Source organism: Gambusia affinis, linkage group LG13, assembly GCF_019740435.1.
Source record: "Gambusia affinis linkage group LG13, SWU_Gaff_1.0, whole genome shotgun sequence".
NCBI lineage: Eukaryota > Metazoa > Chordata > Actinopteri > Cyprinodontiformes > Poeciliidae > Gambusia > Gambusia affinis.
Genome location: NC_057880.1, coordinates 3,279,090 through 3,305,823, shown reverse-complemented (window position 1 = coordinate 3,305,823; position 26,734 = coordinate 3,279,090). Strand labels below are relative to the sequence as shown.

At 38.6% G+C, this 26,734-nt stretch overlaps 1 protein-coding gene across 1 annotated transcript; it reads left to right on the top strand.

Moving 5' to 3' along the window:
• Positions 1 to 987: 987 nt before the first annotated feature.
• Positions 988 to 26,215, top strand: LOC122842607 (heterogeneous nuclear ribonucleoprotein L-like). The gene is made up of 14 exons (XM_044136637.1): positions 988 to 1,799; positions 5,846 to 5,964; positions 10,223 to 10,332; positions 11,079 to 11,206; positions 13,558 to 13,643; positions 14,061 to 14,157; positions 16,466 to 16,538; positions 17,655 to 17,726; positions 18,438 to 18,655; positions 19,175 to 19,296; positions 19,389 to 19,590; positions 21,597 to 21,654; positions 21,786 to 21,884; positions 21,983 to 26,215. Exons 1-14 carry the CDS (start codon positions 1,575 to 1,577, stop codon positions 22,036 to 22,038), a joined length of 1,665 nt encoding a protein of 554 aa, XP_043992572.1. The 5' UTR covers positions 988 to 1,574; the 3' UTR covers positions 22,039 to 26,215.
• Positions 26,216 to 26,734: the final 519 nt, after the last annotated feature.

Sequence of the window (26,734 nt, the reverse complement as noted above, 5' to 3'; positions counted from 1 at the left end):
AACCCAGGTGCTAACTCAGCACCGTAAGTACTGGGTTAGGGTTGAACCCAGAAATATTTGGAGCAATCACCCATACGCTACAGGACTGCGTTCAGCAGAAAACCATATGAATTACTTCTTTTGTCTGTCAACTTTATATGTACTTCCTGTATCACTTTAAGATGTTTAGGCAATGCTTGCATCCTGCCCTTAGGTTTCCCAACAGCTTTGAGTTACTTCACTTTGGTATTGTTCTCTTTTCACATGCATGTTCATACTTTCTTTGTTTTGCTAAGACAGACGGCAGATAACCTTTACAGCTGAACCCATAAAACCAGAACAATCTATCAATATCAAGATTTTTATACAATGTGGGCACTTTCAGGAGTGGGCGCCCTTAATGGCAACTAAAGGCGGTTTGGGTATAATTTGGGGAATCATATCAACACCTCCAACGCTCCACTTCAGAAAGTAAATTAATTTATTTGGTTTCTCTTTGTTCAAAAAACCCAAAGCAATCTAAGAGATTGAAGAAAAAAAGTATTTTCCCTCAGAGCCCCCAACCTGCCAGAAAGGGATTAGTAATCTGCAGGGAGCATTACCTGAATGGCCCTGCCATCTAAAAAAAAGAAAAGAAAGAAAGAACGAAAAAAACGTATTTCAAATAAATTGACAAAAGTCCAACATCAGTATTTATTTTATGTAAAAAAATAAAATAAAATAAAATAAATCCTTCGTTGGTTAATCAATCAATCAATCAAATTTTATTTGTATAGCACATTTCAGCAGCAAGGCATTTCAAAGTGCTTTACATCAAAACAAACACAAAAACACAATGCAACGTAGAATCAACAATCAAAACACAACATTAAGTCAGATTCCGTCAATAAATTTGTAATTGATTACGTTTCAAATACAACTCTAAACAAGTGGGTTTTTAGCTTAGATTTTAAGGAAGTCAGTGTTTCAGCTGTTTTACAGTTTTCTGGAAGTTTGTTCCAGATTTGTGGTGCATAGATGCTAAATGCCGCTTCTCCTATGAAGGTAGGTTTAGGTTAATACTGATCCACCAGCATATCCTTACATACGTTAAATGATTCTATGTTTAGAGCAATGTAGTTAAATGGATCACTTCCTTGTAATGATTTAGCGAACTGTTTGTCACAACAGCACAAGTGTCATGCCTTTGATTTTTTCCTCTGCTATTTCCAGTCCGCCTCTGAATCTTTGCCCGTCATCCCTGTCTCTAGTCCCCCGCTGCAGGACTCGGAGACGCTGACGCCTTGTCATCGACCAATCACGTGCCGTGTTTCCAGTGCGCTGAAAACACTCTCCAATAATAAGAAGCGCGCGGGGCGGGATGTGGCGGACCCCTCACACCTCCACACTCAGAAATCTGTGGCGTCGCAGATCCTCTGTGAATCAGACTGGAGCCTGGACCGGTGACGCAACGCAGGACAGGTACACGGACACGAGCAGGCCGGGAGGCTGCTCGCAGTGGATACAGGGATAACTACGGGAATGGACGTGTAGGAGCGACGGACATTAGAGCCTCTCCTCCCCGCTCCCTGACAGCTCTACCGCAAGTCGCGAACATGTCGACGGTGGAAGCAGGCGGTCAGCGCGAAGAAGGGGAGTACGGAAGAGCTGCCAAGCGGCTGAAAATGGAGGAGCCGCCGCTGGAGGAGAAGGAGGACAGAGCGGAGGATGAGCTGGAGGAGGGGGAGGACTCGGACAGCGGGTCGCTGCCCGGTAACGGGGAGGCAGAAACGGACAGTCGGGCCCGATGGAGCGGCAGGCAGTTCGGTTCAGGACGAAAGGTAAGGAGAGCAGGGATGCTATTACCTAAGCTGACGGAACCGAGCAGCACCGCAGAGACTGGCGTGCGCGTGCGCGTGGCCTCTGGTTTGCTGCTGTTGTGTATGTGTCAGAGAGCTCCGCTCAGCACTCTCTCCAAGCTGCCGGTCGCTGGTTGCTTCATGGAGGGGGTCTGACTGCATCATCCCGCAGGTTGATGGAGTCAGCATCCAGGCGCCTAGGCTCCGCGGTAGAGCCCAAAAGAGGAGATACCTGGCAGGCTGCCTGGCCTTCACTGGAGAAGGAAGCTGTAGGAAGAAGGAGAGAAACCAAGCTCTGGTCTGGATTTGGTTATAAAGCTGCTGAAAAGTTCCTCTGAACCAATTTACCAAAAACACTGAGTAACAATATAGATCATATTTCCATCATTAAGCACAAAATTATGCCCTGTTAGTGTACCATGCACACTGTTAGCCGTGAAAAAGAGGAGGCATGTCACTAAAATTAAAATAATGAAATTTTCATACCTTATAAAGTCAAGACAAGTGAAGCAGCAGGAGAGCAGAGTGATGCTGTATGTGTCATTAACCACAGGATGACTTAATCCTCTAACACTCCGACTGGCTCAAGTTTGTTTGTTTTGATCATATGGAGCTGTGTGTGTCTGAAGAAAAAACAAATTTATATCTCCACAGTAAAGACAAGAGTCAAAAAGATTACTTTTAAAAATATATTGATTATCAGATTATCAGAGATTATTGCTCTTGTGCATATTACATAACTGTTATTTGAATGATGTAATGGAATTTGAATTTGCAAAAGTAAATAAATGTTTTAACCACTTAACCTGCAACGGGACTGTTATTACCAGATAATAACTGTACTCTTCAGGAGACAGTATTAGATCATACATAGCTGTAGACTTTAGTTTCTGTCATTTTATTGTAACATTAAGTTGATCGACATTAAATTCACAAACAGATAACAGTATATTTAACTGTAGTTCTTCCAGACTTACTGCTGTCCATACAATCCGACTATCAGGATTCACCTCCAGTTGCAGTGAATAGTTCCTCCTGAAGGCTTTTCAGAATCAGCTAAACAGTTCATCTGGAAAGTATTCACAGCTTCACTTTTTCAACATCTTATTGTGTTACAATAACACAATATCAAAATTCTATAAATTCCATTATGACAATATGGAAAAAGATTTTGAGATTAGAGATTTTTTCAAATTTCTTAAAAAATAAAACCAAGAAATCACTTTTACATAACTATTCACAGCTTTTCCTAGTACTACTGTATTGGTCCACCTTTGGCACCAATTCCAGCCACCAGTCGTTTTGAACATGATGCTATCAGCTGAGCTCATCCATCTTTAGGCAGCTTGGTCCGTTCTTCTCTGCAGTTTTGCTCCAGCTCCGTCAGGTTGGATGGAAACGTCTGCCAGTCATTTTCTGATCTTTCCAGAGATGTTCAGCTGGATTCAAGTCTGGGCAGTCTAATCAGACCAGAGAATCTTGTTTCTCCTGGTCTGAGAGTCCTTCAGGTACTTTTTGATAAACTCCAGTCGGGGTGCCATGAGCCTTTTATAAAGGAGTTGCTTTCATTCGACCACTCATCTATCCAGGCCTGATTAGTGGATTGCTGCAGAGATAGAGATTATAGGTCTTCAGACAATTCATTTGATTTCATGCCTAGTATTTGACCTCTGACCTGTATAGTCAACTGCGGGACTTAGAGAGGTGTGTGACTTTCTAAAACAAGTTCGAAATCTTTGGTGTTCAGTTCTTCTCTAAACTTTTTATTGCACTGATTGATGACAAGATTCAATTGGAAGGTGTAAGTGATTGAATCAAAAAAACTTTTTTTTTGTAAAGAGACAATACTTGTGAGTTAGTTCGATCAAGATTATCTAGTGATGAGACTAATACACCAAGAACTAGGTGACATAGTTCTTGTAAATACATACAGGAAATCCTCTTCAGTGCCTTTTTAAACATGTGCAGTTTAGTGGTTTTAGCTGTTCTCACTCTGACCTATGGTCTCAAACCTCAGCCTGACTGAGTTCTCAAACCTAGGCCTCATTAAAACTACTGAGGCCTAACAACTTCCAATGCAACCCTTTTTTGAAAACCCAGTAATGAGTGAATCAGTGCCAAGTTTGGATCGAAGGACCACTCAGAGGATTATCCACTAAGAATAATAGACTTCACCATGTTGTTGGGGAAGATGTTTTCCCATGTATATATCTTGTCAAGCATTCCGTTCTGGCATAAAAATTGTTATGGTGAGGCCTCTTCAAAGTTTCTTTCTACGGATTAAATTCAGTCATCTTTGACCACCTTCTCATCGCTCCTCTGCCCACAGGTTGCTGCTGAACAGTGGGTGAGTGGGTAGAGGTGAGAAGCAACAGACTGTGGTCTGCTTTTCCTCATGAAGGACAAGGAGAGGAGCCACGTGCATCTCCCAAGAACTGCACAGAGGACATTCAGTGTGGTGTGTTCACTTAGCGAGCACTAGATAAACTGTTTGCAGGGTAACAGAGAGAGATTTGGTCGAGTTTTCCAGAGATTTTCATTGATGGCTTTAGATGCTGCTCAGCTCTTCGTAGAAGTTGTTGTTTGCTTTAGTCTGATAGTCTGATAGTTTAAAGTGGGATTAGGTTCTACAACAACATCCCAAACTTTGAACATTTCCCAGAGTCAATCCATCATCTGGACATAGAGACAGGATGAAGCACCTGAAGGCTTATCAAGACATGGACATCCACCTGGACTAACAGTCTGAGTAAGGAGAGCATTAATCAGAAGAGCAACCAAGAAGACCATGGCTACACCGGAGAAGCTGTCCCCCACTCAGGGGGGTGTTGGACATCCATCTATTTATACGAAACAATTGGACCGTATCTTCCAGAATTCATTGCACTGCTAAAACTCACACCTGCACTAAAACTCATAGCTGAACAGATAATAATTGCCTTTGGAGCTCTGCCTCTAACAGAGACTTGCAGAAACAATTCCTCCTGTTTTGTTGGATAAAGAAACAAAATACAGAATAGTACCTTCGAAGTGTAACCCGGAGAACTTTTAGAGTAGTATGGACATACTGAGTTCGTCCATTAGGCTGAAGTGGGAGCCTGGGGAAATCCTTATGTGCAGCCAACCACAGAATCCCGTTGGAAGTGACCTATGCATAAGTTAACTCACGGCTCTTCCCAAATAGCCATGCAGCTGTTCCAGCTGTTGAACCTTTCTCTTGGTCCAGTCCCTGGACATTATCTAGAATCTCAGTGAGCCTGGTCAGCTCATTGTAAGGTTGGAGTTTTGTTTAAGGATGCATTCACACCAACCGTTCTTAGTCCACTTTAATCAAACTATAGTTTGTTTTCCTAGAAAGTCTTGTTCATTTGGGGAGGTATGAATGTGCGGTCAAATTCTTATGCAGACCAGAAAAGTGAACTCTAGTTTGCCTATATTCAGAGTTAGGTCTCGAGACCTTGGTCTTAGTTTGGTTGGAGCCCTTTGGTCTCTCATCACTTTGTCTAGTTTAAAGCTAGGTCTAAGCACATGTTGGGTTTATTCTTCTGTTCTGAAAGATATTGCTCAGGTCTAGACATCATCTTAGGCTCTGACACCCGCCCACGCCACCCCGCCCTTTTCTACGGCTCTTTTTCCTCCTCAGGTCTATATCACTGTATAATTTGTTCTGCTAATATTTCATTTTGTGTTTATTAGTCTTGAAGAATGGCCCAGTCAAAGCATAGACCTAGTTTGAGAATTTGAGGAAATACTTAATTATTTACAGACACTTTATCTACTCAGAGTGATCTTGAGCTGTTTTGTACAGCACAATAGTCAAAAACTTCTGTAATTTCCAAAGCTGATAGAGCTTTGAAGATCTCTATCAGACTACATATTATTTACAAGAAAGTGAAAATTGAACTTTCGCAGGGTGTTTTATTTGTCTTACTGACCATATTATTTTTTGGCAATAAAGTCAGAAAATGGATACTAAAGATGCTAAGCTGAAGTACAGCATAATATGAACTACCTTTACTGTGTTGCAGGATAATGGTGAAGACTCCCATCTCATCTCTCCTAGTCCGGTGGTTCATGTCCGGGGTCTCTGTGAGGCCGTGGTGGAAGCAGACCTAATCGACGCCCTGAAGAAATTCGGACCAATATGGTGAGAACGCATCCACTGTTTCTGTGTTCTATATTACGTTGTGGGGACTCACTGCTCCTTGTGGTGACCAGCATTTGATCCCGACAAGGAGAAATGTTGTTTTTTGGGTTAGGGGTTAGGTTTAGGACTAAGGTGCTTGGATCAGGCTGTAGAAATGAATGGAAGTCAGTGGAAAATCCCCACAAAGACAGCAAGATAAACATGTGTGCGTGTGTGCCGGAGAGAGAAAAAGCTCATTAATGATTCTGTACATCACAACAGTTATATTTCATGTTGGCTTCACAGCTACAAACCTTCTGACAGGTTCAGAAATCTAATCGTCCAGATGTTTTTATGCACATTTTTATTTATGTCTAATAAGGCATGGGAAGTATGTAATAAGAAATAAGATTACAATATTTTTACTTGTTACCTTGACATTTACAGGTTGTCTCCATGAATAAATAAATCAATTTCTGACACATCACCATGGCAACCTCAGCTGGGCAGCTTCTCAGAACCAACTCAGTGAAGGCTTTGCAACTGGAGTTAATTTGAAAATACTGACCAGTCAGTTCTATTAGGAAATGGAGAACCTCCCCCCCTCCTAAAGACAGCTACAGTCATTAATATCAATACTAATATCTGAGATTTACTCAAATGCTCAGTTTTGTTATGGTCTGTGCCAGCTGGACATCTTGGTCTACTCCAGGTGTTGCATAACTTCACAGACTGACTCAGCCACTCCCCCACTTTCAGCTGAACACTAAAACACCTCACATCTTTAACACTACCTGGTGCCAGTTTCTCTTTGAGAATTGTAATTAACAGCTTTCAAAACAAGTTTTTCCTCACTTGTAATATAATGACCATTATAATTAATTACTTCAAAGGCAGAGGTGATGTGTCTTTTTAATCAGTCTTTTCCATCTTATGTATTAAAGGTTAAAGGTTCTTTAAATTGAAAGAAGTTGCAGCATCAGCTGACAACCAAAAATCATTAGCCAAACTCGTCAGTCTCTCATGAACGGGTGGATTCACTAATTGTGTTGTGGAGCTGCTGAAGTAGAGCCGCTGGATAAAGGGGACATTAGTTGGATTTGGCAAAAGGGAGAGCCGACTGGCCCATTTACACTGATGACCTTCTTTCTCTTTACTTTGTCTCCTTTTTATCATTTTGTAGTAAATTAGTTTTATACAATCATGCTCTGTGTGGAAGTGTCTTCATGAACTGTAGGAGTTTTAGTGTTTTTTTTAATTAAAAAAACATTGTTGTGTTATTTATTGTTTTCTTGCAGTCTATTTTTAAGTTTATTTGTTTATTAGTAGTTCTTGCTTAAATTGCTAATTGAGTTAATTTATTGAAATTAATCGCATTTTAGTCAAAAACCATTTATGGACAAAGCAAGCAACCTTTTCAATTCAAAACACCCTTTTGCAGCTAAATTGAATAAATAAACATATGAGCTCAGATATGTATTGTTTTTAATCTGTTCTTCAGATTCTTCAGCCATCAGATTTGTGCAACGTGTTATTCTATGGATTCAGCTTCCCAGTGTTTCAGTAACTCCTGGTTATTCATGGAACGTCTTTTGGAATGTGGACAGTGGACTCTGACATTAGTGTTGGAGACGTCTGCTCTGCTGCTACATGTTTAGCATTGAGATGATATTTTAGGCTTGTATAGCTTAACAGCTACGTTAAAACATACATTTTGAGCAACTTCTAGGGGAGACATGCCACAGCATGAACCTGTCTGTGCGCTCTAACAGCGGTTTGACATTCATGCTAAAATCTGGTTCATAGAGCCAAGCACTAATTTTAAACATGAAATAACCACAAAGCACAAGAAGAATCCAGAGAGTTTAGAAACATTGCATCATGTAGAAGGAGGAGAAAGGGTTTACTGTTTTTAAAATCTGAGCATTAAGAAAACGCCACATCATTAAAGGATGCAAAGATGTTGGTATGAAAAATAAGATTTCCACACTGATGTTGATCGTAGAGTTGACAGCATAGCTCCATGACATTAGTAAAATACACTGTTGCAGTATCATTGCTTACCGTCTTGTGCAGCAATAGGCTCTGGTTTGGCTATGAATAATTATAAATAATTACACAGGGCAATTATTAACAAAACTATCAATAGTTTTGTTAATAACAAAACTATTAACAAAACAACATGCATCACTTCCATGTTGTGTATTTAGATCAAATTTACCTTGTTGGGGCACCACCTGATTATCAGAAAAATAACAGCCAAATAGTTCAATTTCAGCTATTGCTTCTATATCCCTGCTTAGGTATTAAAATAACAATCGATGAAGTTAAAAGTCCAACACCAGCTCTACACAGAAAAAAAATGACTTGAATAAGTCTAATTGCTTAAAACAGAATGCCCATCTCCTTAAAAAAACATGATTATAGTAACCAATAAATAAGAGATATAACAAAGTAACACCTTTAAATTCAATCCAGTTTTTGATGTTTTGTACCTGCTCTATCTTCTCAAATCCTGTCAAGTTTCTGAATGCTGAAAGCCTCTAGCACACAATGGTTTTACATAACTTTATAAAAATCACTTTTATAAAATTATCCTTCCATGACTGTGATGACCCTAGCAGATCATGTGTTTCCTGTTATTGATTCTCAGCTGTCTAGTTGTGAAACTTTGCTCTGGACTGAACTAATCTTCACTCTGCATCACTTCCATGTTGTGTGTTCATCTTGTTGTTGGATTGTCCTCAGACAGAAAACTTTTTAACCAATATGAATGATGCCCAGAACTTGACTGTTAAAGTTCAGTATTGAGTTGCTTTGTTTGATAACTAGCATCAACTTGCTATGCATGTGCTTGACTTGGAATTTGCCTTTATGATTGGTTTGAATCGATTATTGTTCTTCTATAAGGATAGCTAAAAAAAATCTGTAAATATTATGAATAAAAATTCTATAATTTTTGCTACTCATGAGAAAGTGAAAACTCATATTGTAGAGAGATACATAAAAGGAAATATTTCAAGTCTTTATTTCTGGTATCTTGATGGTCATTGTTTAAAGATAAGATAAACTCTAATTTTAGTGTTTCTAGGCCTGACAGCAGGTTTTGCTGTCTCAGAAGTTACTGCAGTAATGTTTCGAGGACATTTTCAAGTGATATAATGGTAATGACATAACAATGATCATGATGCAAGAACAGATTCTCAAAGATAAATAAACTTCAATTCTATCAAACATTTATCACTGGATCTGGAAGACATTTTCAATCTCGAAAATAAATAAAAAACGCAAATTGTCAGCCAAACAAAGGACTAGTTGAGATTAAAGCACCAGACTGAAGACTCTTGTCATCCCGTTTTTGGTAAGAGAGAGAAAAGAGAAAACTGATAAATCATGTAAATGGAAATTATTGAGCTCATTTCAATTCATTTCAATTCATGCCATTAATTGATTTATTGCTTATTGTGACAGGCATTGACACCAACAAGTATGCACATTTCTGCTGTTGACTCTACATCGTCTGAAAGATTCTGCTGACATTCATGTCAGTCTCATCTTAATCATATCATTAGATTTAAATTAATGGTGAAATACAGAAAACTCTTAGTGCAATACAAAGCACACGGTCAAAGAGAGAACCACTTTTACTTTTCAATTCCACATTGATGTCTTTGACCAATGAGATTATTCTGAATCTTTTGTAAATTCTTCCCTCCTGCTGAATGGCTTTCGCTAAAGGATTCAAATGCCAGGAAATCCCTACGGGGTTAGCCAAACTTTATTTAGTGATGTAAATTATTGTAGCTTGATTATTATAAAAGATTATAAAGATTATTCTTGGAGAATCTTAAACATGTCTGAATTATAATTTTGGAAAGAAGTGAGAACTCAAACCCAAAATCACAGACCTCCTAGTGTTGATTTAACTATAGCAAATTATTGACACCATGAGTGTCTAACTTTGTTGCAGATCAAAATTAGACAATTAAACACATTAATAATCAAGTAGGTAAACATGAAAGCAGTGCTCTAACCATTGAGAAACATGGCATGCTAAACAGAACACACACTGAGGGACCAGTTCCTTTTTGTTGCCAGCTGTTGCACAATCAAATGCTTTGGTCACTAATACAAAGTCATTTGTTCTGAGATGTTTGCATATGTTGCTGTTGACTTTTTCCTGCAGAATCCAGAAAAATGTCATAAAATTGAAAAGATCTGAGAGCGAATTGTGAGTTTGTCATTTCCTATCCAGATATTTCTTTCTTTTTCTCTCCAGCTATGTGATGATGATGCCCTTCAAGCGTCAGGCCTTGGTGGAGTTCTCTGCAGTGGAGAGTGCTGATCGCTGTGTGTCGTGTGGAGCCAAGGAGCCGGTGTACATCGCAGGTACTTTCATTCCTCTGCTAGAGTATTTTTGGAGAACTCCGGCTTCTATGAAGCGCACAGTTGTCCTTAAGTCTTTTGCAATTCTTTAATTTGAGTTGTAAAAGGGAGATTTAAGACCAACACTAAATGGTTTGCATATTTGTGGAGAGAAATAGTCTAATCCAGTTAGAAATCTGAATAATCTGAATGAGGATTAATGACTTAGTACATGTTCAGGACCACAAGCCAGCTTTGGCCAATTGTTAGTTTTCAACTTCTGTCAGAGGGGCCATCAACTTGATTAATGCTGGATGATGGTGATGATTGAGGTTTGCAATCACAAGGTTGTAGATTTGATTCCTCCTGCTACATATCAATGTGCCTCTGGGCAAGGCACTCAACCTCAAGTTGCCTATCGATCAGCATATTGGTGTATAGTTGTGTGTGTTAGTGAAAATGGGTGAATGAGTCTGTAGTGCAAAGCACTTTGAATGGTTTGTATGATTGGAAAGATGCTTTGTAAATACAATCAATCAATCAATTTTATTTGTATTGCACAGCTCAGCAACACAGCAGTTCAAAGCACCTTACATTAAAAAAAACGCAAAATTACAGTCATAAAAACACTACACAGTAAATCAGTAAACTTTGCATTTTTACTGGTAAATTGAGTCCATATACCATTCACATGTCTAATTACCAACCAGTTTAAAGATAATGGACTCAAGTCCAATTGTTCTGATGTGTTTGTGTTTTGACGGATGTAGGACAACAGGCTTACTTTAACTACTCCACATCGAAGAGAATCACCAGACCAACAAACGCTGACAACCCAAACAGCGGCAACAAGGTTCTGCTGCTGTCCATCCAGAACCCTCTCTACCCCATCACTACGGTAAACACACACACCTTCATTTCAAACACATACAGTTGTGCATGTCTGACTCTTGCTGGTATTTAACTGGGCCTTTGGGAACCCTAGAGTCAAACATCTGGGTTTAGCCGGTGGCTAAGAGTTGGTTGGTCTAAATATCTTCCTGGATAATGTCTTTCTGTTCCCGGTGTTTGTATTTTTTTCTGTGTCTCGGAGGTTTTCATGTCTGATTCAGTTTTTAAAAAAATGCATCTTCAGACTTTAGACTGTAGGCTACATGTAGGAAATAAAAGTACATTTTGTAATGTTTCTGGCATAATTTTTATTGGGTCTCTTTGTTTACTTCTTATTTTTCCTCCTTAAAACTCATGCTTTTCTTACATGAAACAGATTTGTACACTGTGCACCTTTTAAAGCTTACATTGAACAGGCTGTGTGCCTTTAAATGATCTAAACAAGCGCTAGAAAGGTTTAAGCACAAACCTATCTATTTTTATAAACATGTTTTTATGTTTTCTTCTGGCACTGGTTTGAACTTTTACAATCTATCATCTGCTACCACATGCAATGCCACAGCTTCTCACACTTACTATTTATAAAATAATCTATCTTAATACCTACTGGAGAAGCTGCAGTGTACAGAGTGTGTAGACGGACATCAAAGTCACTCTGACTTGTTAATTTCTGGTTCGGTTTGAGCCCAGCTTGGAGAGTCTGAGTTATGTATGTTCCTCAGTGCTCAAAGCGTGAATATACACAATTTTGGAACCGACTAAGATTGAAACAGTCCAGTGAGTCAGACTCAGCTGGTTGTTGTCCCTGACTGCCTAGTAACATGCTAAGAATTCACTCCATATTTTCTCAGCAGATAAAGCTAAAGACTGCAAATCTTCTCATTGGTTGACATTACATTGCATTACCCCAAGAGAAAACCACTCACTCTGATCACATCTGGTTGGTTGTTGTTGCTTCCCACAGTAATAAAGAAGAGCCTAAGTTGTAGGGAACAGCGGTTGTGTGTAGCACTTCCTGTGGCTTGTACAGGAAGAGCAGAACCGGTCTAGATTACTTAGCTGTTCAACACTTGCATGTTACTATATGAAACAGACAAACATGATAAAACAAACTTTGCACTTTCTGTTCGTCAGACACAAGATCTGCTGATTGAGAACCATCTACAGGGTTTCATCTGCATTCTGGAAAATCATAATATGTGTTGGACCAAGTCAGGCATGATGTGTTATCTGTTAAAGAGACATTATAGGAAAGGAAAGCTTTGTGGTTAGAGAAAAGGTAGTGATCCTCGTCACACCTGGGGTGGTGAAAGAGCTCACAACTGTTTGTTGAACTGACTGGTTAGAGGAGATGAACAATAGTTCGGTCTGGGAAAGGAGCTGGTCCTACGGCCATGTGATGAGTCAGATGGACAAGCTCAGACCTGTCTCCAAGTCACCTTTAACAGTACAGACATACACATGTTAAGATTGTGTATGTATTTCAGTTTTTAAAACATTTTTAAGCTCACTGTATAGGTGAAAGATGAAACAGACATTTAATATTGTCATTGCTTTTGCATCAGTGTTATTTTAAAAACAGATTCATAAACAGCTTCAGGACATCATCAATGACATTAGAAATGATTACATTGACATTTTTCAACTAAGTCCATCATTCTGCAGTCAGATGGCTCAGTCAAAAGTGGGAAACCTTATTTTTAAGCTCTGGTGGCCTTTATTGTACTGACATAGACAGGAAATAGGGAGGAGAGAGAAAGGTAAGACATGGAGCAAATGATGAAAATATGAATATTTCAATCAAGCAGACTTCTGGACAAATTTTCTGGGGACAGATGAGACCAAGGTAGAGATGTAAGACCACAAACCAAAACATATACGATGTGTAAACATCACATACCAAGTGTTTCACATGGTGGTAGAGGCTAACGGATTGGACTTGTTTCAGCTGAGGCCCCAGATATCGCAACATTTCTACGACAGAACTACTAGACCAATGACCTAGTCAAAGTCCAGATCTTAATTCGATTTATATTCTGTGGTGGGACTTTAAGGCACATACCTGCAAACTTCAACAAACTAAAGTAGTATTATTAAGAAGAACGGGAGTCTGTTGTGTATATTTTGGAGTCTAAAGCAGATCATAGTCATAATTTCCACCCAAAAGTATTCCTACCCTGGCAAATTAAGATCTAAATTATTTTATGTTAACTTAGATGTGTATTCATGACAAGAAATGAAACAGGCATCTCTAAAAATTTTAAAACAACTTATAAATGTTTAGTGATGATTATTTATGCTCTTCTTAAACCAATGTATGTGGAGCTGAAAGAAGAATTTCTTTGTGTTTTTGTCCAGGATGTTCTCTACACTGTGTGTAACCCCATAGGCAGCGTGCTGAGGATTGTCATCTTTAAGAGAAATGGAATCCAGGCCATGGTGGAGTATCCTTTTCCTCAAGGGTCACTGCATCTACACGCCTTGGTCATCTAAGTGGGCAGGGCCATAGAATCTCTTCTGCTCATCCAGAAATATGGCGGAAATGTTTTTTTCCCATGTTGCCATCTCTGTTTCTGGTGGTTTAGCTCAAACCACACCCATGTGAGTCACAGCTCCTCCACCTATTGTCTGACGTTTCAAACGCACCCTTTTAGAAACGGCGCTGGCTCTCACCTTCTCTTATACATAATCCATTTAAAACCACACAGAGATCTGCTAGCTGCTGCTCTGTTGCATGGGGATATCTGTTCTGACTCTAGTAGCTGCACTTAAACACGAGGCTCTAACAGATGAAATGTGAAGTGGATGCTCGGGATTGGGCAGCGTTGTCATGTTTGTGTTCCTTAATGTGACTCTTCCAGGTTTGAGTCAGTTCAGTGTGCCCAGAAGGCCAAAGCAGCACTAAATGGAGCTGACATTTATGCTGGCTGCTGTACACTCAAGATTGAATATGCAAGGGTAAGAAACAGAAAACACATCAGCAGCTTTTGCTGACTGAGCTGGTATCAGTTTACTGGCTGATACCAGCTCGGTTTGACCTGCTGATTACAATTATCATCGACTTTTGCATCAGTTGGCATTCTTCGACAGTCTAAAATTTAGACTATGAAGATCTGCTGCAGGTTCTCCAGTGGAGGTTTGAAGAACAGAATTATAAGAGTATCTCTATTTATGAATCAAAGCATCTGATTCTAAAATTATTTTTATTGTTTCATTAACCTCAAAAAAGGATATCAAATGCATCTAGTGCAAAAAAGGATATCAAATGCATCTAGTGCAAAAACACAAAATCTTTGGCCTAGTTTCTAGTGCAAATACCTTAGTGCACTTGAAATTGCACAAAATGTACTTACAAGTAACTTTTCAGGAAGATTTAGAATCTTGTTTAGAGTCAGTAATTTCTTCATATGAATGAAAAAGCCCTGGTTCCACTGACGGATTATTTCACTTATAAAAAGAAATTTTTTTCATGTTATAAGTGAAATAATCTGCCAATGGAACCACCGCACCTTTCACAGATAAAATCATAAAGTGCTTCACATAACACAGAGGAAGCACTCATCTAACATAATATCAAATTAAAAGCCTGTTTATGCAAAGTAGTTTGTAGCTACAGTTAAAAATAAATACTGGAATTGACACAGTGTCAAAACACAGGAGAGAATTCCATAACCAGGGAGTGTGTGTGAATATCATCACTGTTCGTTCAGGTGAGTTTGGTCTGCAAGAACTTGACAGACCTGACCTCAACCTGAGAGAACACCTTTAGGATAAAACAGAGCAAAGACTGAGAGTCCATCTCAGGCATCACTGTCTGATCTCATTAATGCACTTCTTGAAAAATGGTCACAAATTCCCATAGGCATAATCTACATTTCTAGCATTAATACATGAAATAGTTTCAGAAATCTGATTTTCTGCTGTAAGTCTGCTGTCACTAATACTGCTTGGCAATATGAGACAAAAATCTGTATGATAAATCTTCAATAATTTACATAATTATAATTTTATACGTTTTAGAAGACAAACTTTTAAAATATAAAAGCAATATCTAAATCCAAAATTAACTTTTTCATGAATTCAAATATAGAAGAAAGCCTTTCATCTTTGATTTTTGAGGACTATTAATAATGTGTTAAAGTGTCATCTATTAAAAGAATTTATATTTATCTGATGCAAACCAAAACATTTAATCACACAGGTAAAATAAAACCCCCTAATAATCAGGATTTAGGATTGTTGAAGCTCCCACCGGCATTTGTACTCACCAGCATGATGAGCTATTAAGAGATTATAATAATCACATTGACTCATACAGCAATAATCCTCTGATCAATGACATACAGAGCATGAGTGCTGTAAGTTCAAGTTAAAACTGAGCATGCACTGACGCCTTTACTGATGCACATTCACCTTATGGGTAATATCAGCAGACCAGTTCAGGTTTCTATGTGTTCCTCACAGATCTATTGGTCTTTAACGCTACTTTTACATTAGAAGCAATAATACATGAGTCGTATCATGACTCATCACTAATGGCTCCACTTGACGTTATGCTATTTACTGTAGTTCTTACATTTTTCTCTGCTGGATAAATAATTTTCCAGATTTTCCAGACAATGATAAGGAGGATTGTCTCCTCTCTGTCCTAGTACTTCCTGGGGAACTCTGGTGTGCCTGAAAACATTCATACCTATTCATACCTGTTTCCACGGTATTAATAAGCATCAGATGTGATCTAAACCTAAATGGGAATTATTAGAACGAAAGCTAAAGCTGTAACATTTACACCGCACTGCCAAAGCTGCAGCATTAGCTGCACAATACTGTTTTAGGTGCAGAATGAGTTTTAAAAAAATTACTGTGCCTGTATTAGCTTAGAACAATGTCTTCATATCCACACGCCCTGACTCGTCTTCCTCATTCCTCCCTTTGTTTCACTGCTGTGGGTGGCACAGCCGGAGCCTCACAGTGTCTCTAGAGCCCCTCTTCTACCTGTTGTCACTGTACACTCCAGGCTTGGATTTCAAAAGTTAATTACATGTTTTTCCTCTATGGGAGGAAGCTCTATGGGATATATATATATATATATATATATATATATATATATATAGATAGATAGATAGATATGCATACATACTATGTGTGTGTGTGTGTGTGTGTGTGTGTGCGTGTGTGTGCGTGTGTGTGTGTGTGTGTGTGTAAAATGGTGCAGTACCAAAACCATTACATGGTTCCTTAAAATGTCTTATTTTTGTGTCAACAGCCAACACGTCTGAATGTAATAAAGAATGATAATGAGAGCTGGGACTACACCAAACCATACTTGGTCAGACGAGGTAAGACAAGCTGTTTCTCTTTCATCTTCATTATACTGACACTGATGTTAGCAACATTGAGTAACACTGTCAGCAGAGGTCATGTAAAGATGAAGCGTACGATAATAAAATAAAAAAACTCAGTATTTGTGTTTGCGTGTGTACATGGGAAAACAGAGATTTAGTAATGTGCCAATGTGCATTGCAGTCTGCAACAAATAATACACCAATATATCTACATACTTTGCTTTGACATGATTCCTAGTTGACATTGTCTTGTGTCTTATGAACTTTATATTATCATATGCTATTTTAAGGTACTTCAACTTGTATGTCTGTCCACACAAACAACCCTTATGACACCGTGTTTAATTTTTAACGGGAGGTTTGGATTGTTTTGAAGCAATCTAATTGGCTTACAGGTTTAACCTTTGTGCTGCACTGCCCCCTATAGGTTTAGCATATTTAAAACAAAGCTTAGGGGCAGATTTGTTCAAGTTAATGTGGATGGAAACTTTTCTGAATCTGCTCCGATGTGCATGGTATTATTTGTAAAACTATACGGCAGAGATATTCGTTTTTAAAATGCCTGGCTACCTGTGTACAAGGCCTCAGATTCATCAGCTACAGTTAGCATGTTACACAGCAAGGTATGAGTCCAAAGTTGATTATTGAATTATTGCAGACAAAGTGGCTTTACAGTCTACCGAATGTTGGAGTAGACCATTTTTCACACAGCATTTCTGTCGTTTATGTTGTTTGAATAAATAAGGGTACACTTTAAATCATCTCGAGTTGATGATTTAAAATAAAGACAATGTCTCTTGTTTACCAGCTGTTGACTTACCTCTTCTCCCTGCTGGAATGATAAAATAAAAATCATTTTGAACCGCAGCTATTTTCCTGTTGTAATTTAAATGATGAGTGATTTTTATGCTGAAGAATATTTTCCAAAAGTGAATTCCAGCAGTAATGCCACACAGGGTTTAATCTATGTTGAGGAAAGCTCCATATTAAATCAGTCTTCACAAAACAAGTTTTTGAATTGTTGAAAGCAGCAGATGTATTGGTCTCAGATGGATGAGGAAGGGCTGTGCTGGCTTTCTAATGATCCATGTGTTCACTTGTATGTTTCAGAACGTGGGAAAGGGAGGCAAAAGCAGGCTATTTTAGGAGAACACCCATCATCTTATGCTGACAATGGTTATGGTAAGATTTCCACACCCACTCTCATCATCACTTACCATCTGACTGATGTCATCACATCAGTTTGTGGACAAAAGCAGTTTCAGTGAACAACTTTCATTCAGCACAAAGGAATAAAATTCAGAAGTTTAGTGGAACTGCAAATTTTCTTTTGTCATGTTGCCTTCAGTGACCAGAGTAGAGAAAGAACCTTTCACTTTCCGGTCAAGATGAGGTCTAAAATTTATTCCACCTTTTACTCAAACACACTCATTCCACTGAATGTGTTTTCAAAAGCCAAAATTTTCTGAAACTAATCTCAAAATTTCTTAGCTTTTTTTTTTTTTGGCAGAAACTTACCCCTCTTGTTTTTTTCTATCTGTCCTGGTTTTAATATGCCCTCGTACTGATCAGTTGAGGAGTGTTGCTTCTAATAAAACTATGTTTGAAGTAGTGATGCTCGATATATCTGCATCAACATCAGCATTGGCACCATGTTAGTCATTTATTAACATAATATCAGCTTGACTCAATCTGAAAATGTTCAAGGGGGTGTGAATACTTTTACCAAGTTCTATATATTATTAGATTTAAGAGACAAATGTGTGATTTTTTTTCCTCAGGTTAATATATTATTAGGATTAAAACAGTCCAGCTCATCTAAACAACAGTGATGTTTTAGTAAAACCCTAAACCAGTGGCTCATTTTGTGGCTAATGCTGTTTGTTACTTTAGGCCTGGCCTGCCCCCTGCTGCCTCTGACAAGCAATAGCAGGTACAAGCTCAGCTCAGTGGATGTCCCAGACATGGTTTCCTACCCGCTGCCCCAGTCTTCCCCGTCCTACTCTGGCCACGCCCCCAGCTCCGTAGCCATGGTGAGCGGCCTCCATCCATCCAAGATGAACTGCACCCGCATCTTCAACCTCTTCTGTCTTTATGGTAACATAGAGAAGGTAAGAATACATGTGTTCCTATAATATATATATATATATATATATATATATATATATATATATATATATATATATATATATATATATATATATATATATATATATATATATATATATATATTTTTTTGAAGGTTTGTTTTAATTCACATTAGTTCTTAAATCATAAAGAAATGGTTTTACTGTGATTTTTGCTTTGGGAAAAGAATCTCTTTTATTTTTGACAGACAGAAGCTCTCCAACCTGTCAAATTTGTAGCAGAAATTTCATGAAACAAAATAGATTCATTAGAATATATCTTTGTGAACACCAGTGCTGTGTCTCAGGAAAACAGGAAACTTTTTTTAGGATAATGTCTTTTTACCACTACATAAAATGTACTTTTACTGTCCAGATGTTATTTGTCTTTTCCTGAGTCTACTATACCTGACACTTGATGAAATGTGCTGCAGCCCTTCTGCTTCTTTTGTGATATTACAGACGTTTATCTGTGTGTGCGTGTGTGTGTGTGTGTTGTTCCAGGTGAAGTTTATGAAGAGCGTTCCAGGTACAGCGCTGGTGGAGATGGGAGATGAGTATGCAGTGGACCGAGCCATCACACACCTCAACAGTATCAAGCTGTTTGGAAAAAGACTCAATGTCTGGTGAGAGGAACTCTAATCCACTCATGTTCATTAGCATGTTTCAGCCTGTAATAAGTGGAGAGATGAGAATGATGTTGTGTTGTTGGGTGCAGTGTCTCTAAGCAACACGCAGTGATTCCCAGCCAGGTGTTTGAGTTAGAGGATGGTAGCAGCAGCTACAAGGACTTCGCCATGACCAGGAATAACCGCTTCAGCAGCGCCGGACAAGCCTCCAAGAACATCATCCAGCCTCCGTCTGCTGTGCTACACTATTACAACGTTCCTCCCTGTATATCCCAGGACCAGCTGCTCAAGGTACCATACCGCTGTCACACATATGGTGACTTTTTGCCTTAAGGTCTGCTTTTAAGGTAGACACCTTTCCATCTGTGGTCATTGCTTGCATTAAACTGAATATTAGTGTTTACTGCCGGATAGATCGACTCGGTGTTCTCAAGGTGGCCAGGCCTGGTGGAAGTATGAAAGACCTGCATCATCAACCCTCCACCTCTGTCTCTGGTAGAAGCTTGTTTGCTCAGTGTAGCTTAGTAAATATAAACTTTTTACTGCTCCATAAAATCTTAGAAAATGCCCTGGCCAACAAACTCATTCACCCTTTATCTGAGTGTCCTTGTGGACAGGTTGGGATGGGGAGAGACAGTGGTTTGAAAAAAATCTTTGGCCCCTTCCTGATGTCCTTTTTTTTTTTTTTTTTGCATTTTAGTCACATTTTAGTGTTTCAGAACATCAAGCCAATCTAAATATTAGAAAAGACAACAAATGTAAACACAAAATACAGTTTTTATGTGAAGGTGTTTATTATTAAGGGGAAAAAAAATTATCCAAACCTGCATGGCAAAGTGATTGAGTTTGCTGTCTCTAGCCCAGTGCTTTTTCAATTCCAGTCCTCAGGGCCCCCCTGCCTGCATGTTTTAGATGTGCCTCTATACCAGAACAGCTGATTCAAATGATTGGATGACATCTTCTGCAGCCACCAAGTACTGCAGGAGCCTGTTAATCACCCAAAGATTCAATCCAGGTGTGTGGCAGAAGGAAGCACCTAAAACATGAAAAACACTGCTCTAGCCACAGCCAGGCCTGATTACTGTCACACCTGTTCTCAATACAGACGTCACTTCAATAGGTCCTGGATGACAAGTTGAAGTGCACCAAATGGCCCTCAAGAGCTAGTCATCATGCAGGAACCAAAAATAAAGAAAATAACAGAGATCTATCAGTCTGGAAAGAATTGCACAGTCATTTCTAAAGCTTTTGAGTCTCCAGTGAACCACGGTGAGAGCTGTTATTCACATATGGGGAAAACATTTCAAAAGATGTGAATTTTGGGGAAACCTTCTATGGACTGATGAGAAAAAAGTTTAACTATTTGGAAGTTCAACTTTTCCAAATAGCTGGGACACATTACATGTGTCCCATTACATGTGGAGTAAAAATAAATCCACATTACAGAAAAAGAACATCATAGCAAAGGTAAAACATACTGTTTTACTGCTTCAGGGTCTGGAAGACTTGATGTGATAAATGAAACCATATAATTCTGCTGTTGACCAAAACATTCTGAAGGACAACGTCTCGCTATGCACTGGTGACCTCAAGCTGAAACCAACTTGGGTTCTGCAGCAGGATCATGATTCAAAACACACCAGCAAGTCCATCTCTGAAAGGCTGAATTAAAATAAAATTAAGATGTAGGAGTGGCCTATCCAAAGACCTGACCTGAATCCTATTGAGATGCTGTGGCATGACATTAAAAAGGCAGGATCATACTGGAAAACCCTCCAATGTGCCTGAAAGAACAATTCTGCAAAGATGAGTGGCCAAACTTCCTCTACAGGTGGATAAAATTCACTGCACGTTATCATAAACACTTGGTTGGAGCTGCTAAAGGTGACTCAGCCAGTTTTTATATATTTTGGTTTGATGTTCTGAAACACAAACATGCAAAAGAAGAGGAAACCCAGAAGGGGCAAAGTCTTTTTCACACCATAAGAAAACCATTTCCTACAGTGGAGGAGGCCACCGTCCTACAGTGAGAAACATTATTGTCATATTCAGACTTCATATCTAGAATCTCCACATCAGGACAGAACCAGCTCAGACATCAGCAGCTGTTACTGTCATTGACATCTGGATGCAACAGTATTAGGATTTTTAGAAACAATCTTATTTGTAAATAAACAAATGACATCATCACTACTGAGAGCTAAAGGGATTCATGGCTCAACATGGCTTAAACAAGCTGCCTGGGTGGTAGCTAGTCACATGTTTGTATTTATTTTGGACAATGTGTTTTTTGGCAGCTGTGTAGGGAGCACGACGTGCCTGGCTTCATCAAATTCAAGATGTTTGACGCCAAGCGTAAGTAGATCATATTATTGGGTTTATGTAACTTTGCTGCATGTTTTTTAAACTTGTGCTGTTTTTTAGTTGTATATGAATTGTCTGGACTTTCCTGTGTGAAGTGACGTGTCTGATCATCTTCCTCTCAGCCTCATCTAAGACCATCTCTGGGTTGCTGGAGTTTGACAGTAAGACGGAGGCTGTGGAGGCTCTTACTGTGCTCAATCACTACCAGATTAGGATACCAAGTAAGTCTGTCTCTGTTTCTTTGAAATCTGAACGTCGAGGACCGAGTCCAGTCTGTAATAAGGATGAATTACTTTATCTGTGTCTGCTTGTCTTGCAGATGGTTCCAACCCATACACACTGAAACTGTGTTTTTCCACCTCATCTCATTTATAAAGGCTATCGAGCACAAACAGGGCGTTACCGGCTGCTGATGTGTGACTGATAAAAGTAAGACTCAGCAGAACCACGGAGAGCCACACTGCAGGTTAGCTACCTGGATGATGGTGATGGTGAGATGGTCGGTGAAAGAAATGGAGAGAGTGAAGGAACAAACTGACCAGAGGGTCTGACCAGCCGGGAACCAATGAAAACACCTCAGGGTGTGTTTACCACTCTGTCTGGAACAGGAAGGGAAAACCTGACCTGTTGTTGGTCTTCTGTCTTGGAGTCTGGATTCTTCCTGAACGTGTGGCTGACATCTCTCACGGTTACTCATGCACACGCTTTAAGAATATTTCCTGTTAAGACACCTTATAAATCCATTGTGCTTTTGAATATCACTGTAAGAGTTTAAGTAAGTAGGAACAAAGTTTTAAGTTCTCATCCAGTGATTAACGGTGCATGTTCTGTATTCCTTTCGTCTTGGTGGCAGCTACAGATGTTTCCCAGCTGTTTGGTCAGCATAAGATGCCTCCACTGCTGATCAGCTGGAAGATGTAGGACACTCTGGATACTTAGAGGCAAACGTTTTAATATATCAAAGTGATCATTCTGACACAACGTGTTGCCTTTTTACAGAATCATATGAGAATTTTAGCCATAACTATTTCATGAGTCCTCAGGTATTCATGAGCAGGACTTCTCATTTCACTCCATCTGTAGGTGAGAGCAACAGACTGAAGCAGAGCGGCTGCAGTTGGTTACCATTAATGTACAGGCTATTTTATGATGGTTGTTTTCTGTGGTAGATCTGAACACATCACTGCATATGTGGGAAGATTGCTTTAAAGGGGCAGTATTATGTAAAATTGACTTTTTTTCAACTTTACCTCATGTTATAATGTTATTCCCTAATCAAAGCATATCTGGAGTTTTGCCTTAATTCTTTCATGCATGTTTGAGAAATCTTTTAATTTCCATGGCAACCACTCTGCTGTGCAAAATGCCTGGATGGACCTAGCCCCGCCTTCGTGGCGCAGCTCCTCCCCCCAGTTGCCAAGGGAAACAGAGCAGCCCTCCGACGCAGCTCCTTCAGACGCAGCAACTAGCAAACAACTGGTAGAACTGCACAACGCTTGTAAAAACATTGTTGAAGTGTTAATACAGGTGCCTTGTAATGACCTCCTGTTGGCGGAGTTTCAGAAAGCGCAGGAGTTTCTTAAAGAGACAGAGGGCTGATTTCAAGGTGTTAAATTGCAAACTCAGTCATATTTGATACAGCATTTTTATAACAAGAAAAGGTAACATAGTTACTTAGTTGTGCTATAAAATGGCACTATATGCCTGGAAACCACACAGTGCTGCCCCTTTAAAGACTGAACCCTCATTTGTTAGTCGCCACGGTTACTGTTCTGCACATCAGCAACATGTTTTAACTCCCACGCTGCCTGACATAAATAGAACAATACAGCGCTATGCCCTCTAATGGCTCATAAAAAAAGTTTTGGTTTTTAATTTTTTTTTTTTATATTTCAAATCTACACCTACTGGAAGGAGTTCTGCACCCAGAGAGAGTGTTGAGATGAAATGAAGCTGCATATGTTGAAAGGTTGTTGATTTGGTATTTATCACTTGTCAGATCCAGCTGATGTTAAACCTGACTTTAAACATGGTGTAGAATGACGTGAGGTTATAAGAAGATAATCCAATACTTTTATCTGGATGTGATGAGATTCTAAAATGCTCTGTATGTTCTAGGGTTGTCACAAAGATTTTCTTTTCAGTACAGATACTAAGAAAAATACTTGACAGCAGCCCTCACACTGTAAAAACACAAAATCTTAGCAAGTATTTTTGGTCCAATTTATAGTTCAAATATCTTGAAAGAAGACAAAACTAATTTAAAAGTAACTTTTTAGCAAAACATACAAGCTGGTTTTAAGTTAATAATTCTTGATAGAAAACAGTACCAGTTCCATAAGTCATTTCTCCTGCTTTAAGAATTATTAACTTAAAACAGTCTTATGTATTTTGAGCGAAGTTACTTGTAAGTTAGCCTTGTTTTAATTCAAATGAACTTAAATATATGCACTAGAAATGAGTCAAATTCTTGATAAGATTTAGTTTTTTTGTATTGCATTTACAAACATATATCACATAAAAGTATCACTTCCCTTTTTGGTGACACTGTAGATAACAGTATAAGTGTTGACATGTTTTATGGACGTATATACCTCTGACTCAGTCATGTAATTAATTTTATTTTATTATAATTGCTTATATTTATTGTTCTTCCATTTGCCTGTTGATTTCATGTCGATGCAAATCAATGTTTCTACTGAAGGACCAATAAAGGATCGTTCTATATTAATATAAAGTGTTTTGATACAAACATGGATATGGAGCACGTTAAACATATTTACAGTGTAATGCAGGATCTGGTCCATTCAGCAGCAGCTCTGGGCAGTTTCTGTCCAGATGCTCCACCTCCATGCCAGTTGAAAGTCAGCCATCGTTAGCCTTCATGTAGATCAAATGATTGATAACGTCATTTATTAAATATTTCGGGTGTTAACACGTAAATAGTTAGGTTTTCACTTCATGAAAATTCAGTAGATGTGGCCAACATTTACTTTATATATATGTATATATATATACATATATATAAACTATTTTTAAGGGTATTTCTGAGCCAGTCCCCATTTTTTATTGTTATTGCATTGTTATATATTTGTTTTTGTTTCAGTTTTTCTAATGACTATAAGTATAATATCCATAGATGTGCTTTAAAGATTTTTAAATAATATATAAAAACATTTAACAGAGCAATCTAACTATAACTGCGTTAGGGGTTTGGGTGATGGAACTCTTTGGTAGGGGCTCAGTCAGCTGTTTTCTGTCTCTGTTGGTGCTTTGCTTTGTCACTCAATCAGTCAAGTTCATTTGCGTAGCACATTTCAGCAACAGGGCCGATTACAAGAAAAAACACAAAAGTACAAAGTTATAAAAACACCATAGAGTCAACAATTGAGAAAACTTGTACCATTACATTTTGACAAATGTCATCGTTGAAATCATCATTGCACATCAAACATGTTGGTCAATGTTTTATTTCTTATGGTTCAAAAACAGCTCTAAAACAGGTGGGTTTTTTAGCCTTGATTTAAAGCAATGCAGTGTTTGTGGTGCACAGAAGCCGAATGCTTCTCCATGCTTGGTGAAGTGGGATCTTCTAGGAAAACCCACTTCCTTCCTGTGTTGGATGTTCTCAGTGTTCCTCATCCTATCAGTGGTCACTGCTGCTTGGATGATGTGAACTCTTAAGTTGGAATGAAAGCTATTAGTCAGTATCTGGACCTGACATGTGATCGTTTTAGCGATGAGCTAATTGGTGTTGCAGAGTGAGCCAGGATACAGGTTCCCAGTTCCCCAGCGTCTACCAGTTCCTTCCTCGTCACCTTGGTGATGCTGCCTGGGAGAGATGAAGACATGTTTACATAAATTGCAGAAAAAGTTGGGTATTCATGATGTCAGATCTTTTTTGATTCGTCATGCAGGGCAACACATTTCTGTTTCATGATTCAGCAACTAACAAATCATTACAATTAGTGAGATGTGTAGTAAAAACCCGGAGTAAATTAAATTGCCACTGTTGGATTGGTTTGAACAGCTTCCACTCTTTCTGCTGCTCCAAAAGGGAGGAGGATGATTAGGGGCTGATTGATTAATCAATCACTTAAGCCTTTAACTGGCTTGCTAGTTAAAGTTTGTGGTGAGCCAGAAACTTTAACTAGACCCTTTCTGGATGTTGTGAAGCAGAGTGGCCAAAGGCCTCCACAGCCTAGTTAGAGATCATCTCCGAGGTCTGTTAGTGATTAAGATGCTGTCTATCGTTTCCTCTCTGTATCGTGTTGTGGGATGATTTCTACTGTGAGATGGCAATAAAGACATTTTAAACTCTACATTAAAAAAAAAAGTGTTTCTCAGTTTTTACACACTACTTCTGTGTTTAAGTTCAGTTTTTGCTTACTATAATCAGAGAACTATATATTTCCTTCTTTTTTGATTTGGGGTAATGTTATGAATTGTAAGAGGGTGCACTTTTTTTCACAGGTCTGTTTTATTTTATAGCGCAGGCTTTTTGTTTTTAGACATCTTTACGATTAGCGGGAATTAAAGATTTGTAGGCTGCCTGTTTGTATGTCAATAAATCAGTAAACTGATACATTTGCCTGGCGTCTCTTCAGTTTTGGACATTTCAATTCAGTATTCATCTTTTCCATTTTATTCATTCATTCACTTGGAAAACAAACCCAGCTGCACCACAGTACGTCAAAGTTTATTAAAGAAATATGACACACTAATCTCTTGAACAAAAACAATTATTCAACTGGACTAAAGTGTTTTATTGTTTTACAACAGGGTGTTAATCATTTTAGAGATCTGAATTTAAAACATTTAAAAGTTACAGATAAGACGTACTTAATGAAAGTTAGTAGAAATAATTACTTTCAGTTTGGACACAAGCTGCAGAGTTTCAGAAGACAGATGAGATATGTGTATAGAATATACTCATTGTCGTATAGTAATTGTAAAAGTCATTTTGAGCTAAACCTTAATCCCTAAAGTAATATTTGGACCAAAAATATGTAAAGATAAGCTACTTATAAGGCATTTACTATTTGAAATATAACAGAACAAAGGTAAACAC